The following is a 14033-nucleotide window of genomic DNA, read 5'->3' as shown; positions in this document are numbered from 1 at the left end:
TCAAGACAGCTCTCCAGGGCACAGGATGCCCTTGATAAGGACAGCCTGTGATGATGTCATGGCCACCACAAGGATGGTGGAGGTGGGCCCATCAGGCAACTGGACCAATGAACAGGTTAAGCACAGAAGGCCTCTGGTTAAACCCAGGGTAAGTCGGTGCAATGGCACCGTGTGGGCGAGCATGTAACTACCCTAAACATCCTCATCTGTAAAGTGAATCGTGGTGAGGCTAAGTGACAAATACATGTGATGGTGCTGGTAACAGATCTTGGCATGTAGTAAGTGCTCAATAAGTATTAAACGTTATCGCTAGAGCAGAATTAAAATGATGAATTAACCCAAGGGCATGCCACCCAGTAATGTCCCTTGGCAGGCAGCCATTTGGCCTTGCTTGGGGTCACCTCTACCTGGACTTGTTCAAATTTCTGCACTGATTCAACAAGTATTTATAGAGCAGCTGTTGTGTGCCAGACAAATGTGACCGAGGAAAGGGAGGGGTAGCCATCATCCTGGGGAGACCAGAATAAAAGTAGAAGTTGCCATTCCTGTGCACTGTCAGAATACAGTCTCCACCCAGGGTGGCATGTTTTTTGTCAGATTGCAAGGCACCATTTGCAAAGCAAAGCAGAGATGGTTTAAGCTTCAGGCCCTGAACAAAGATGGATTCTGCAGGGCTAGTGAGAGACGAGAGATCTGCCTCAGCCTCTGGGATGTGCAAAGTCCCAGCGGAGGGGCCTCCCACCTTTGGCCCCTCTGCTGTCCTGGAACATTCCTTGACATGCCATGATACGTCATGCTTCCACACCTGTTAGTTCTTCAAGCCTAAACTCAGCTACCTGCTTTCTTCAGGGCCTTCCCTGCCCACCCACATTGGGTCACCTGCCTGTGAGTTTGAGCACCTGAACCTTTATCTCTGTACCTGTATGGACAATACAGCAGTGGTACCAAGACATGGGGGGGCCTCCTGGAAGGCAACCCCCACAGGGCCGGCACCTGGCCTCTTCTGCTCACTGTGATCTGCCCCGGGAGCAGCGCCCCCCGCCATGGCAGACACACAGTGTCTCTTTGTGGAGTGAAGAATGTTCCAGGCATTGTGCTATGTGCTTTCCAAACACTATCCATTTAATCTTTCTAGGTAGGATGTTAGGAGAAAAGAAATATGATCCCCAGTTCACAGATAAAGAAAGTTAGAGAAATTAAGTAAATTTCCCAAAGTCAAGTTAATGCTGAGTAAGGAGTACTCAGGGTTGAAATGCAGATCTGTATGACTCCAGGGACAGCACTGTCATAGTGTGGCACACTGCCTAGCACATAGTAGGTGTTCACTAAATACTTCTTTGGATGAATGAGTAGAGTTTTTCATTTTATAAGTCAAAAAGGTGAGATGGGTGTATGAAGTTACCCTTGTTACCATGTTTATATGAAGTTGGGGTGGGGGCCTGGCAAAGAAATTTAATACTGAATGCTGTGAACAGGCCGAAGGGCAGAAAGTTAAATCCTGTTGAGTACCTACCATATCCCTGAAGGAGGCTATTCTTAGCCCCTTTATTAATGGAAGAAACTTAAGAAATGGAAGAAATGGAAGAGGACTGGGACTAAGTAAGCTGCCCCAAGTCCCATAAGATCAGGGTGCCAGGACCTGGATTCAAAGGCAGGTCTCCCATGCCCTGCTGAATTCTACTTGACATTTCTGAAGTTCAGAGTGAAAGCTGCCATCTACATGCTTGGGAGAGATATGTTAGTGAAACTCAGCACCTATGTCCAGACATACAACTGATTTCATTATTTTCCAGTTGATCTGTTTGTTTTGTTGTAACATTAGCTGGTTGCTAAGAAGCTGTTCCAGAAGCTATGATACTGAAATTGTTCTGGTAATCAAGTAGGCCCCTCAAAAAGGGTGATATAATGAAGTATTTGGGTACCCCAGGAAAGGGCTGCCGATCAGCCTGCTCTGGCATGCTGGTTTGAGGGCGCTCTGGCTCCTTCCGCAGGCGTGCGGGCTGTTAGAGGGAAGCCCCCTTCCTCCTCCGATGCCAGTACTTAACCTCTCTGGGCCTGTCTGGTCACCTACAGTAACACTTGCCTTACAGAGAAGTGTGAAGAGTAAAGGGAATATATGCAAAGCAGCTGGCAGGGCTGCTGGAACGTGCTATGGGCTGAGAACATTGCAACTATCCTCATTTTAATAGTATTTTAATAGAGTTTGGGTAGAGCACTTTTTTGGATATCTATGCTGAAGAAGTCAGTCTCTAGAAGGGTCCCCTGGCCTTGCTACTGGGGCAAATGGTTCCCTTAACTTTATCCCAAACCAATGACATAAGTCCGGTCACGAAGCACAGCCACTTTAAGTGTTTGGATCAGAAACACATCCATCCCACTCACTGGGAAAAATTTTTCCTTACACCAATAGGGTTATTTTCCTATGAAAAGGACAGTACCTGCCTCTGTGGGACTTCTGACGGCATCACATTCCTGACCAATTCTCAAAATTCCGGTGCCTAGGAACTATCTAGGTCAAAGGCCACACACCGGGGGTGGTGGGGATTCTATTTAGCCTGAAGCCATGTTTGGTGTGGCTCAACAGTGTGGATGTTTCTAAAATATTAGAGAGAAGCCAACATTGAGAACATTAAAAACAAAAACATGAAAATCCAGATTTTCAACTCCTCTTGAAAAACATGGAGCCCTTCGCCCTGCCTCCCTGCCTCCTCCACCCAGAGCGGTGGCTCTGCAGCCGGAGGGGACGGCTGCCAGCCGCCTGACACGCGGCCAAGGTCTCCCCGTGGACCGCACTCGGCATCCTGGGCTCCTTTAGGCCGAGACGGTGGCCCCTGTGGGCATGTGTGTTTTTGAGTCCTGAACAAATCCATTCCTTCATTTGGAAAATGAAAATTTTCCAATGGAAAAACACCCCAGAATTGCTTGAAGGCATACAGTATGGCTGGACTAAGGCTTCCTGGCCTCAGCCAGTGCCCTGACCACAGCCTGACCTCAGAGTCAGTCCAGGAAGGACGTGGGCACAGCGGGCCAAGAGGAGGCCAGCAGGAGCCAGCAGCCACATAGGTAGGACTTCTGGGGACAGGCTTTGCAAAGGAGACCTCAAGTGGCAACATCTGAAAGAGGTGCCCAGATTCCCTTGTGGGCAGTTACTGATTGTAGCTGCAGAATCTCCGTCTGGTCCATCTACCTGTCTCTGCGGCTACTCCAGCTTCCAACATCTCCCGCCGGGATTAACACAACAGGCCCCTAACCCGTCTCCCTTCCTCTGACCCTGCTGATCATGATCCTGCATGATGCAACCACCAAGATCTTCCTTAAATACATATCTAATCACACCATTCTCAATGATTTTCCATTGCAACCGCCCCCTCCCTGCCTCATAAAGGTCACACCTCTCGGCACAGTTTATGAAAAGTCCTGGGGGACACACCCTGGCATACATTTCTGGCCACATCATCTCTTGCTGTTTTCCCATCAAGCCTGTGGCCACCCTCCACCTCAGGAATGGACAGCTCCCTCTACCTGGGATATCGCCACCTCTACTGGCCACTTCCAACGGAGCCTGCGGGCCTCCACTTAGCTTCTTCAGCTTCCTCAGGACATCCTTTCCTAAGCTCCCTCCACCCCTAGATTAGGCTGGTACCACCAGGACGGGACACCCCCCTCGCAGTACCTAAGCAATCTGTGTCTTCAATTAACCATCATTCCTATTGGTCTGTGAGCTCTGGGATTCACAGATCCTACCTGTGTGGTTCACAGATACAGGGGCACATAGTAGGTGCCTTATCCATGCTTATCCCCTAAATGAAAACATGAAATACACACTAAGGATGGAAGAGAAGAAAAATCAAGAAGTCACATTATCTTCTCACTCTAGACAGGCAAGTCACTTTGCTTCTCTGGTCCCAGTTCCCATGTGTATACTAAGACTGGAGAACGTCATTTATTCTCAACGCGGGGTCTCTGTGCTTCTATTGGGCCTATGAAGAAAGTAGCGGGGTTTTTGGAGCAATGTGCAATATTTCAAAGCCCCTGAAGGGAACCATCCACCTTCCTGTGACTAGGTGGCAAAGGCCAGCTCAGACTTCAGGTGACTCTGCATAAAGAAAATGCTACTTAATGGGCAACATCAGGCACCTCACATTGAGCAAGGGCTTGATTAGCAGTTAGCGATGTCTCTGATCAAGAACACACAGGCAGACAATATAAAAACACAGTCTGTTCATGTGTAATGTTTTTAAAAACATGATGCCCGTGAGGCAAAATAATAAAACAGTGCTTGGACGGGGGGCGTAGAGACCACAGACCTTTCAGATGGGGCTGGTTCACTTTCAATTAGTCGGAATGAAGGCCTCTCGGGTGCTCCTGTGGGAGTCCCAGGGGGGTGGAGGACGGGCCAGGGCCCAGTCCCGAAGCCTCCCTCTTCTTGGTCAACGCCCTCACATCCCCCATCTGTTCCTTTGGAAGCCCTGCCTGGCACCCAGAGCCCGTCACCCTGCAAGCTGCGAGGCTTCAGCATCTACAGGAACCCCGGGCCGGAAGTGATGTCTGGCCACACGGGGGCGCCCTCACTCCACACACTAGGTTTCCAGGGCCCAGCTGGAGTGGAGCTGGAGGACTCGGCCATGCCTGGAGCCCTTCGGGGTCGGGGGAGGAGGTTCACAGTGCTCCTAGGACAGCAGATGCTCTTTGGGAAGATGTCTGCCATCCTCCCTGGGGTGGTTCACCCTGCTGTTCTTGACAGAGAGAGGCTGGGAGGGCCTCCTCCTGCTCACAGCGGAGGGACTGATGCTCTGATATCCCTAGATAACCCTAGAAAGAAACCCAGTGCAGAAAGTGGGCAGAGAACGTGGGCTGCCATCCCTTGCTCTAGAGAGCAGGGTAAGCTCATAGCACACCTGTGCCTGGGCTTAAGAACAAAGAACCTTTTAGAAACTCTTTTAAGAGAGAGCGAGAGACAGTAAGACAAAGACGGAAAGACACACACACACACACACACACACACACACACACACACACACACACACACACATACACGCACGCACGGAGAGAGGACAAGGGAGAAGGAGAGAAGGAATTCAGACCCTGCCCTGCTGCCCTGTTTGGGACAGTCAGAAGCCCCAGAGCAGCCAGTTGGGTGTGAAGCAGAGCAGCCTGCAGACTTTGGGTCCGACAGATGGTGGCTCAAATCCTGGAGCAAGGACGTGAGCAGGACTTTGCTCTCTGGGCTTCACCGGTCCCCACAATAACAGTGGGAAGCCAGGCCTGCCTTTTAGGGCTTGCTGCATGAATCCAGCACGGTCATGATCTGTGCAAACCACCTCTCATGGTACCTGGATCCAGGTAAGCACTCACTTGGTAGCAGAGACATGATTCAGGCCGACCAATGACAGGGCCAAAGGATTTTTTTTAAAAGTCTGACCATTTACATCTTGTGACTTTCATTTTCTCACATGGGGATGTTTGGGCTGTATGAATTCCACAGCCCCTTTCAGTTCAGGTTGTTATTCCATATTAAGTGTCACTCCTTAAACAGACGTCTAAATCCCCCCTGAGCCAAGTGCCTTCTCTAGTCCCTCCATGTGGGGAGAGGTGGAAAGGGTCATCGAAAAGTCACAGAGGCAGCCATGGTGGCAATGAAGCACACGGCTCCAGAGTCAGACTGGCTGACCTCAGCTCCCACTTTGGCAGGTGTGTGACCTTGGGCCAACAGCTTACGATCTCATTCCCACAGCCTTCCACCTGGAAAATAAAGATAATAACACTGCCCATGTCAGGGACTGACGGGGGAGGAAATGAATCCTACTCGCCATGCACTCAGAACAGTGCCTGGCACTAGGCAAGCACTTCCATAAATGCTACCCGTCACTGTGATTTGTTTTACGGAAGAGGCAGTGATCTTTCTAGAATGGTTAGATGAAGGTTGTCTGATCCCAGAAAGAAAGAGGGAGGATTCATTTTCATACAAGCTGTAGCAAGAGCATCACCTTGGGAGACAGAAGAGATGCTTCTGAGACCCAGGTCTGCCGCTAGCACTTTGGTACACAGAGTGGGGTTCCAGTCTGTTCATTGGGACAGTGAAGACAGGGGGTTGCCGCCCACCCCCAGGCCCCCACTCCAGTCATGAGTTCTGTCTCTGGGTGGACTTGGCAGGCTCCACCCCCTTTCTGGGCCTCAGCTGCCCCATCTGTAAGAGGAAAGTGTTGGACAAGACTAAGGTCCTAGGGGGTGTCTGGTCCTGGCACTGCCCAAGCCTCTGTCCAAGGGCGTCCTCACCTGAGGTACTCGTAGAGCCCATACATGGGCAGGAAGTCGATGTCGGACAGGAAGGCGTAGGGGGTCCCGGCATGCTTCATGGCCACGTTGCGCAGCAGGTTCACGGGGTAGAACTGGCCCTCCTTGTACACAATGTGGTAGGCTACGTTGTGGCGGCTCATGAGCACCTCGGAGCCCTGTGCGTAGCGGAGGAACTGCTGGGCCTCGGCATCGGACAGGTAGAGGGCCAGGCTGACAGGCCCCTCCCAGTGCTTGCAGATGGCCTCGAGCATCTGGAGCCTGGGAGCGACAGAGAAGGTGAGCCACGGACACCTGGCCCCATCCACGCACCCTCCACCCAGCCTCCTGGGGGCAGAATTCCCCCTAACGGGCACCTGGTCAACCAACTCAGATCCAAGTCCCTGCTCTAAACATGAATCACCACACGGAGCGGGCAGACCTCAGTTCTTTTATCTGTAAGAAGGGCATAAAAATGCTACTTTGCTGCTTCTTGTCTTTGTTTCCAACTGAAGGGACGATGTGAAGAGAGTCACATCCTACCCTAAGACTCCTCTTTCCACCGAGGTTGGGGTGGGAATATTATATTAAATGATGTAAAGATCCCCTTCCAGCTCAAGGAGTCCCAACAGCTCTACTTCTCTCCTAAACCAGTGACAGCTGTGAAAGATTTGGTCAAACTGAGGCCGTGAGTTACAAGAAGCGTTAAGATAAGCACAAGCAAGAGTAACAATAACTATGACTTCTGACCTGACTCATTTCTATGCACCACACACTTTCCAGAATTCTCCCAACAACTGCATGCTCCAGCCGTCTTTTCCCCATTTTCCTGACAAGGGAATTGAGGCTCCAGATGATTCAACATTCTCCAGTGTTGATTCTTGGACCTGCACCAGACATGTAGGGGTGGAGGTGGACGGGGGCCCTGGAGATGGCAAGAAACTAATACTGGGTTTTTACCAAAGGGAATGGAAATACATGCGAATGCTGGAGACCGAAGTGTGCCTGGGTCCTACCGTCTCGATTTTTCAGAGCCTGTATTGCCCGAGAGCCCCAGCCAATTTTGCAAGGCTGCCTGGGAGTCACAGAGCCAAGGGCCGCAGGGAAAGAACAGAATCGAACAAAAACAAAAGGTGCTTCCGACAGAGAGGCTTCTTCAAAAATGTTTGAAAAGAATCTATAAAGATGCTTTTTTTCCCCAAAGGCATTTAGAAGTGCCTGGTAGATAAAATCTATGGTTAAGAAACAGCAAAAGCCTATTTCAATTTTTTTTCCCTACCCAGCAAGAGGTAATCAGCAGTCTCCTGGTCAGAAGGTCCACTTGATTCAGACAATTACCAGGAAATAGATTCCATGCATTTCCAGGCCCCTAAACAAAGGAAAATGGCACACCTATCTTGGGTCAATGGCTTTCTGGATGGACTTTGAGAGTTTCCTCTCAGTAATTCTGGGAATTGGTATTGTTGGGATTGCTCCCTCTTCTAAGGTGGAGGATTAAGATATTGATTGGGGAAAAATGCCCTCTGTTCCTACTTATAACACTAATCAAATTGACCAGAGCTGGATTTTTAAGAGGCACTATCTTCTCCACAATGCCTAATTTTGCTGAAATTTGCATACAGACCCTAGTGTCTGCTGGGCTTTGATAATCTAGGATGTTGAATCATTCCACCTACACCTCATTTTCACTGGCTGTGAAATGCGAGGACTCTATACTGTTGGTATAAATCTTTTGAGAGATTTGGGGAGTAAAGGGCAAGAATAATACCTGATGTTTGCATCTTAGAGCTGCCAGAGGGAGTGGGGGTGGAGAAGGCTGTTCGGGGCGAAGAGAGGCCAGCTTCTGCTGAGCATTCTCCCACTGACTTGGATTTTGACTCCGTGTCTGGATTTCCCAAGCAGGGAGCCAAGCGCTGCCTGTGCAGCCTGACTTTCAAGCTCTTAGAAGAGGTTAGAGGAAGAACAGACACAAAAGACTTAAGGTTCTCAGGAGACGAGCATCACATCTTTGTAGACTGTACAGGAGACTGTGACAGATGTCCTCTGGAACCTCAGCTAATGACGACACAGCCCACTTCTGTTTCTCTGCCATCAGCCCCGACCTCACCAACCTTTTCTCCCTTAAAACTAAGCTCTTTGCCAGGATCTGAACAGTGACAAACCACGGCTGATCATCATGATGATAATATATAAAATGTGCTAACGATGCAATAAATCTCCACCATTCGTCTGTTGCCTACAGTGTGCTAGCCACCTTTTCGCTGTCATCACTTGCACTAGCTCCATTAAGTGGCGATTCTCGTCACTGTGTTGCAGGAGAGGAAGTGTAAGGAGGTGAGGCGTCTTCTTTCAGGTCATGGAGCTCTGAAGAAGAGGAGCTGGATTCACACTCAGGTCTGTCTGACCCCAGTGCCCAGGACCCAGAGCACTCCTCAATATGGACCAGTGTCAGGTTGGGAAAAATGACCCTAAAGGGCAGTTCCTCATTGCCTGTTTCCCCAAACAAGGTGTTCCTGCCTTGGCTGGCTTCTCTCTAGTCCTTCATCCTCCCATCAGTCTCTCTTGGGGTCTGTGCCTCAAAGATCCGCCATTCTCTGGACCCTTCTGTTGTCTCTCGCAATTGCTGTCCCAAGATTCATCCCTGTGCAGCTCTTGTTGACACAAACTTCTGTGCCAAGTCCCTCTTAGGACTCCTACACAGGAAGAGAGAGTGCCTGGCACAGCAAGGACCAGGGCCAACAGAGAGTGTTTCAAGAGACAAGGATTAATTCCAAAACTACAGAATTTTCCATTTGGAAGGAACCTTAGAGATTTTTCAGTCTGATCGGACCATCTTTAGGAAGAAGGAGGTTGCCTCAGAGAGGGGCTTGACTTGCTGAAGAGCGCACTGTGCACATGTTGCAGGAGGGCAAACCCCAGGACCCATGTCCTGGCTCCCTGGGCCACGTTCTCCATTTCCCCAGGGCCGCCCACTGCCTCATGCTGGCAAAGGTCAGAAGCGGCCAGAGAGATGTCTGCAAGAGAAGATACAGGCAGGGGCTATGCCCGTAGCCTGAGCCGGGAAGCCTCCTGCCATTGTGTGGGTGTCAGGGAGCAAGCAGGGAGATGGCTGAGTCAGAAACCTCAAAGTGGAAGGAATTCTACAATGTCTGTCAGCCCAAGCAGTCCAGGCAGGTGGCCACTAAGCCTCTGCTGGGATGGGGAACTCCCCACCCCCAAGGAGGCAGCCGATCCCCGCTGGCTCACCGGAGCAAGGCAGGCTGCAGGGTGCAGAGAGGAGGGCAGCTTGAGTTTGAATGCTGAGCTGTGTCATCATTCCTGAGCAGGTGATGAGGGTTCTGTGAGTCTCCTTTTCCACATACACATATTGGGGATAATAATAATGCCTTTGTGGATTACAAAACAGCTGCGAATTATTCCTCTCCCTCTCCCTATGTGCTTTGTCAGTACCCTCCTACACTGATTCTGGGCTGGCCTTGGGAGCTGCTGTGGTCTATGAGGCAACAGCAGACACAACACAAGCAGAGGCATAAAGAAATGCTTGTGTGGCGGGCCTTGGCCCAAGGTTCCCTGCTCTGGGAACCTTGTGGCTGCCACCAGGTGAACAAGCCTATGCTCCCTGCTGGGTGATGAGCTACCTGGCTCAGGTGTTTCCACTGACCAACAGCCAGACAACCCCCCCAAAAAAGAGCTGCCTTGCTGACATGAATGAGCCCAGCTGAGGCCGGCAGAACTGCCCGGGGGAGCCCAGCTCACACCACCAACCCACAGAGTCGTGAGCTCATTGTGGCTGTTGTACTAAAGCTGCCAAGACTCAGGCAGTTTATTAAGCACTGCTAGATAACATACTATATCCAAGTGGATTTGAGTATTACATGAGATACCTGCATATTTACTGAGTATCTACAATGTGCAAGTATAGTGCTGGGCCCCAGAATGAATGAGAAAGACACAGTTCCTTACTTCTGGAGCTTATTTCTAATGGCAGGGAGAAGGCAATAAACAAACTGTGATAAATACAGGTGAACAGTGGGCTAGAGAGGCGACAGAACAGGGCACAGGGCCGGGAGGCTGCGAGGGCTGGCCAGGGAAGGCCCTGCTGGGAACGTGAAATGTGAGGCCTGCATGATGAGGAAGGAGGGTCTGACCTTGAGAAGCTTTCCAAGAAGACGGAAGAGCCCTTGGGATGAACCTGAGTTTAGCGTGTTCAAGTGAGAAGGAACAGGACCTGTGTGGATGGAACACGGGCGAGTGAGGGGCAGAAGGAGAGGGGGTGTCAAGGGGTTAGCAGGTGTCGGCTCATGTGGAGGTCACGTGGGCAGCTGTCACGCTATGCTACATGCAATGAGAAATCTAAGAAAGTTTTATTGATATGACCTGATCCACAGATGGTTCCCAACTTAACTATGGTCCGATAGAAGATTTTTTTGACATTACAACAGTGTGAAGGTGCTATGCCTTCATCAGAAACCGTACTTCGGGTTTTGCATTTGGATCTTCTTCCAGACTAGTGACATGCAAGCTGGGCCTCTCTTGGGATGTTGGGCAGGGCAGTGGCCGCAGCTCCCGGGCGGCTGTGCCCTCGCGGGGAGGCAGCACCTGACACACTGACAGCCCTTCTGTTTCCCACTTTCAGTGCGGTGTTCAACAAATTACATGAGATATTCAGCGCCTTATTATAAAATAGGCTTTGTGTCAGATGGTTCTGGCCAACTGTAGGCTGAGCACATTTCAGGCAGGCTAGGCTATGTTTGGTAAGTTAAGCATATTACATTTATTTTCAATTTATGATGGGTTTATCGGGATGTAACCCCGCTGTCAATGGAGGAAGATCTGTATATTTTTTAAAGATCACGGGGCGTTACATGGAAAAAGCATTACCTTTCATTCTCTAGAATACTGCTTTTAAAACCTAAGCATGCTCAGGATCACCAGGGAGGTTTATGACAACCCAGAGACCTGGGGGACCCCCGCCCCCAGAGATTCCTGTTCGGTAGGTCAGGGGCGGGGCCCAAGCTTCTGTATTTCTAACACCTCCCAGGTGACACCGTGTGGCCAGATGGAGCAGCAGGGCTCTAAGGGATGGAACCCTGCTAGCTCAGCTCCCATCCTCCTTTCCACTCACAGAAAACAGAGAGAAGACCCATCGGCCACATGTTTCCCTGGAACTGTACTTGGTACTTCAACAACTTTGTCAAAGGAACACAAAGAGCAAGTGTCTCCCGGCAAGGCAGCAAGGATGCTGTGGGCACTACCCTCCTTAGCCGGCCTGCTGCGTGCTTTCAGCCGGCGTCACCTGCTGCTGGGACGGGAGGGAAGGCTCCTGAGTGGCGGGGAGATGAGCAGGCTTGCTGCTTCCATAGCTGTCACAGGCGACGTTCATTCTTTCTGAACGGAATTCTAGAGGGAGCCCACACGCCAGCACCCCTGATTCACTGTGGCGTTCGCGTAGGGCCTACTTCTGATTCAAAGGTTTACAAACATACTCGAAATGCTTCTCCAATTAAAAATCAATCCAACAGGCACCAGTCAGCCTGCTGTATCATAACTGAATGTGTAGGGGGCACTGGAAGGAGGGGTTTCTACAGGCTTCATCTGCCTGTAGTACTACTTTGTAATTTTTGATTATGTTCCGCTAAGCGTCTCTCGCTAGGGTGGGGAATTCCTTGCGCTCTCTGGTATTGTCCGATGGCAATTCTTGTCACAGTGTGTTAGGGGGCATCACATGCCTGCCATGTCGGGGGATGTGTGTGCTTTGAAGGGAAGGCTTCTGCAGATGTCTGCAGCAGATGTGAGAGGTGCAGGGGCTTTCCTTTAAACGGGCTGTGTGAGGGCACGTTCCTCCCGGTCTCCCGCAGCCCATGCTGGGAGGATATTTCCAAATGGCAATAGAAGGAGGTGCTTTGCTTTGCCTGTGTTCTTTTGTTGATAGCAAATGTATACAGAAGAATGGGTTTGGGTTAATAATTAAAAAAAAAAATTGTCTAAAATTTTCTCATTTTTTATAAATTACAGAGAGCAAATTCCATAGCCAGCGTAGAGGTAAAAAACAATATGGGAAGGGAAACTAATATTTTTTGCATACCTACTACTTACTAGGTACTTTACAGGCTCTCATTTTATAAAATCCAGACAACAATCTGTGAACTTGCCAGTAGTACTGCCATTTCACAGATAAGTAAAGGGAGGCTCAGAAAGCCTAAGAACTTGCCCCAGTTCCTACAGTTAAAACGTGGTGCAACTGGATTTTGAGTCCAGGTCCTTATCTTTTTTCCTACATCTCCTAACCTCTCTAACTACCTACCATGTGCAGAGGCCGTGGTCAGGGTGGTCACGGTGTTCAGGTCTAGCAAATATTCATTGAATGCAAATATGCGCCAATGGCTTTCAGAGCCTCTCATTTAATACTAACCAGACCCTATAAGGCAAATATTTTTAAGCCCCTTTATAGAAGGAGTGACCCTAAGGGATTAAGTGACTTGCCCAAGATCACCAGCTGAGGAGTGAAGGAGCTGGTGGGATTTGAACCCAGAGCTCCTTGCCCATAAGTCTCATGTCCTTTTGTGCAGGACCCCAGATACCAAGATGTTGCTCCCTAGTGCTGACATTATACTGGGTACCAACATCACTGACTGCATGCCTGGGCCAAGGCCTGGGCCTGGTGACCTCATCTGATCTTCACAACAACCTCAGTGGGGAGCGACTGTAATTATCACTCCCAGAATACAGGTGAGGAAACTGAGGCTTAGAGAGTGACTCGTCCACGGGTCAAACTTCATTTTCTCCTGAGTTTGGAGGTAGCCACTGAGTTGGGAGGTTGTCTGCCTCTATTTCGTTGATAAACTGAATGCATTAACAGGGGGCATGGAAATGACCAAGGAAAACCTGGATGCTCTGAAAGGTGGGAACCTGGGGTTACCTGGAACTTACTCCCCTGGGCAGACTGGGGTATCTGAGCTGCAGGGCCCTTATCTGAAGGGCATGAGGGGCATTCCTGCTGCCTGGAGAACAGACGACCAATCTAGGTCCTTATTCAGCATGAATATCAAGGATTAGATTTTATTTGCACTTTCAATAGCACAGAGGAGAAGGAAAAAGAAATGTGAAGAGAGGACTGTTCTGGCCAGCTGACCCATACTGCACTGCTTAGAAGGGCAGAGTCTGGGCGCCCAACCCAGAAGCAGGGTGAGAAGCCAGAGGGACACAGAAGTTTTGGGGTGGCTCTGGGATGCTGGTGTAGGTCAGCCCCCTTTTAAAGCCTCTCTGGGAGCCCAAAAGCTTTGAGCTGGAATTGCTGGCCACCTGCCCTGACTCCCCCAAGGTCCTCTGGAATCCAGGCCCTGCCTTACTGGCCAAGTTCACCTGCTCTCCTCTCCCTCATCTACACCCGAAGCTCTAGCCACACTCAACCTTGTGTTCCCAGCAGGCCTGGTGTCCACTCTGACCCTCGAATATGCTGCACGCTCCCCCGTGGGAAGCCCCCTCTCCTCTGTGCTTTCTATCCAGCCTCTGATGAAATGCAGGTGCTCTCCTTCCCCCAAATTTGGACACATTCCCTGTCTCTTCCTTCCTCCATCCCTGGCTGGGATGGGGGCTCCTCCCGTGGGTTCCCAAAGCATCTCTCTATTGTAAGAACCTGTTACCTGTCTGTGTCAGGGAGAATTCTAACCTGCCCCCTAGACTCCTGGCCCCTGGTGCATGCACGTGGTGCACACCTCCCTTGAGGGTGACAAAACCTGGGAATGTGACAAGATATTACT

At 50.3% G+C, this 14033-nt stretch overlaps 1 protein-coding gene across 2 annotated transcripts in view; it reads right to left on the bottom strand.

The window, feature by feature from the left end:
- The window catches only part of LARGE1 (LARGE xylosyl- and glucuronyltransferase 1), a 530062-nt gene that overhangs the window by 16657 nt on the left and 499372 nt on the right, over nt 1-14033 (bottom strand). For both annotated transcript variants that reach the window (XM_036902848.2, XM_036902849.2), the window contains exon 12: nt 6277-6555. In XM_036902848.2, coding sequence (XP_036758743.1) covers nt 6277-6555 — 279 coding nt within the window. The remainder of the gene's footprint in view (nt 1-6276; nt 6556-14033) is intronic.

Source organism: Manis pentadactyla, chromosome 10, assembly GCF_030020395.1.
Source record: "Manis pentadactyla isolate mManPen7 chromosome 10, mManPen7.hap1, whole genome shotgun sequence".
In the NCBI taxonomy this organism is placed as follows: domain Eukaryota; kingdom Metazoa; phylum Chordata; class Mammalia; order Pholidota; family Manidae; genus Manis; species Manis pentadactyla.
The sequence above is the reverse complement of the archived record's forward strand: the minus strand, read 5'-3'. Positions and strand labels throughout refer to the sequence as shown.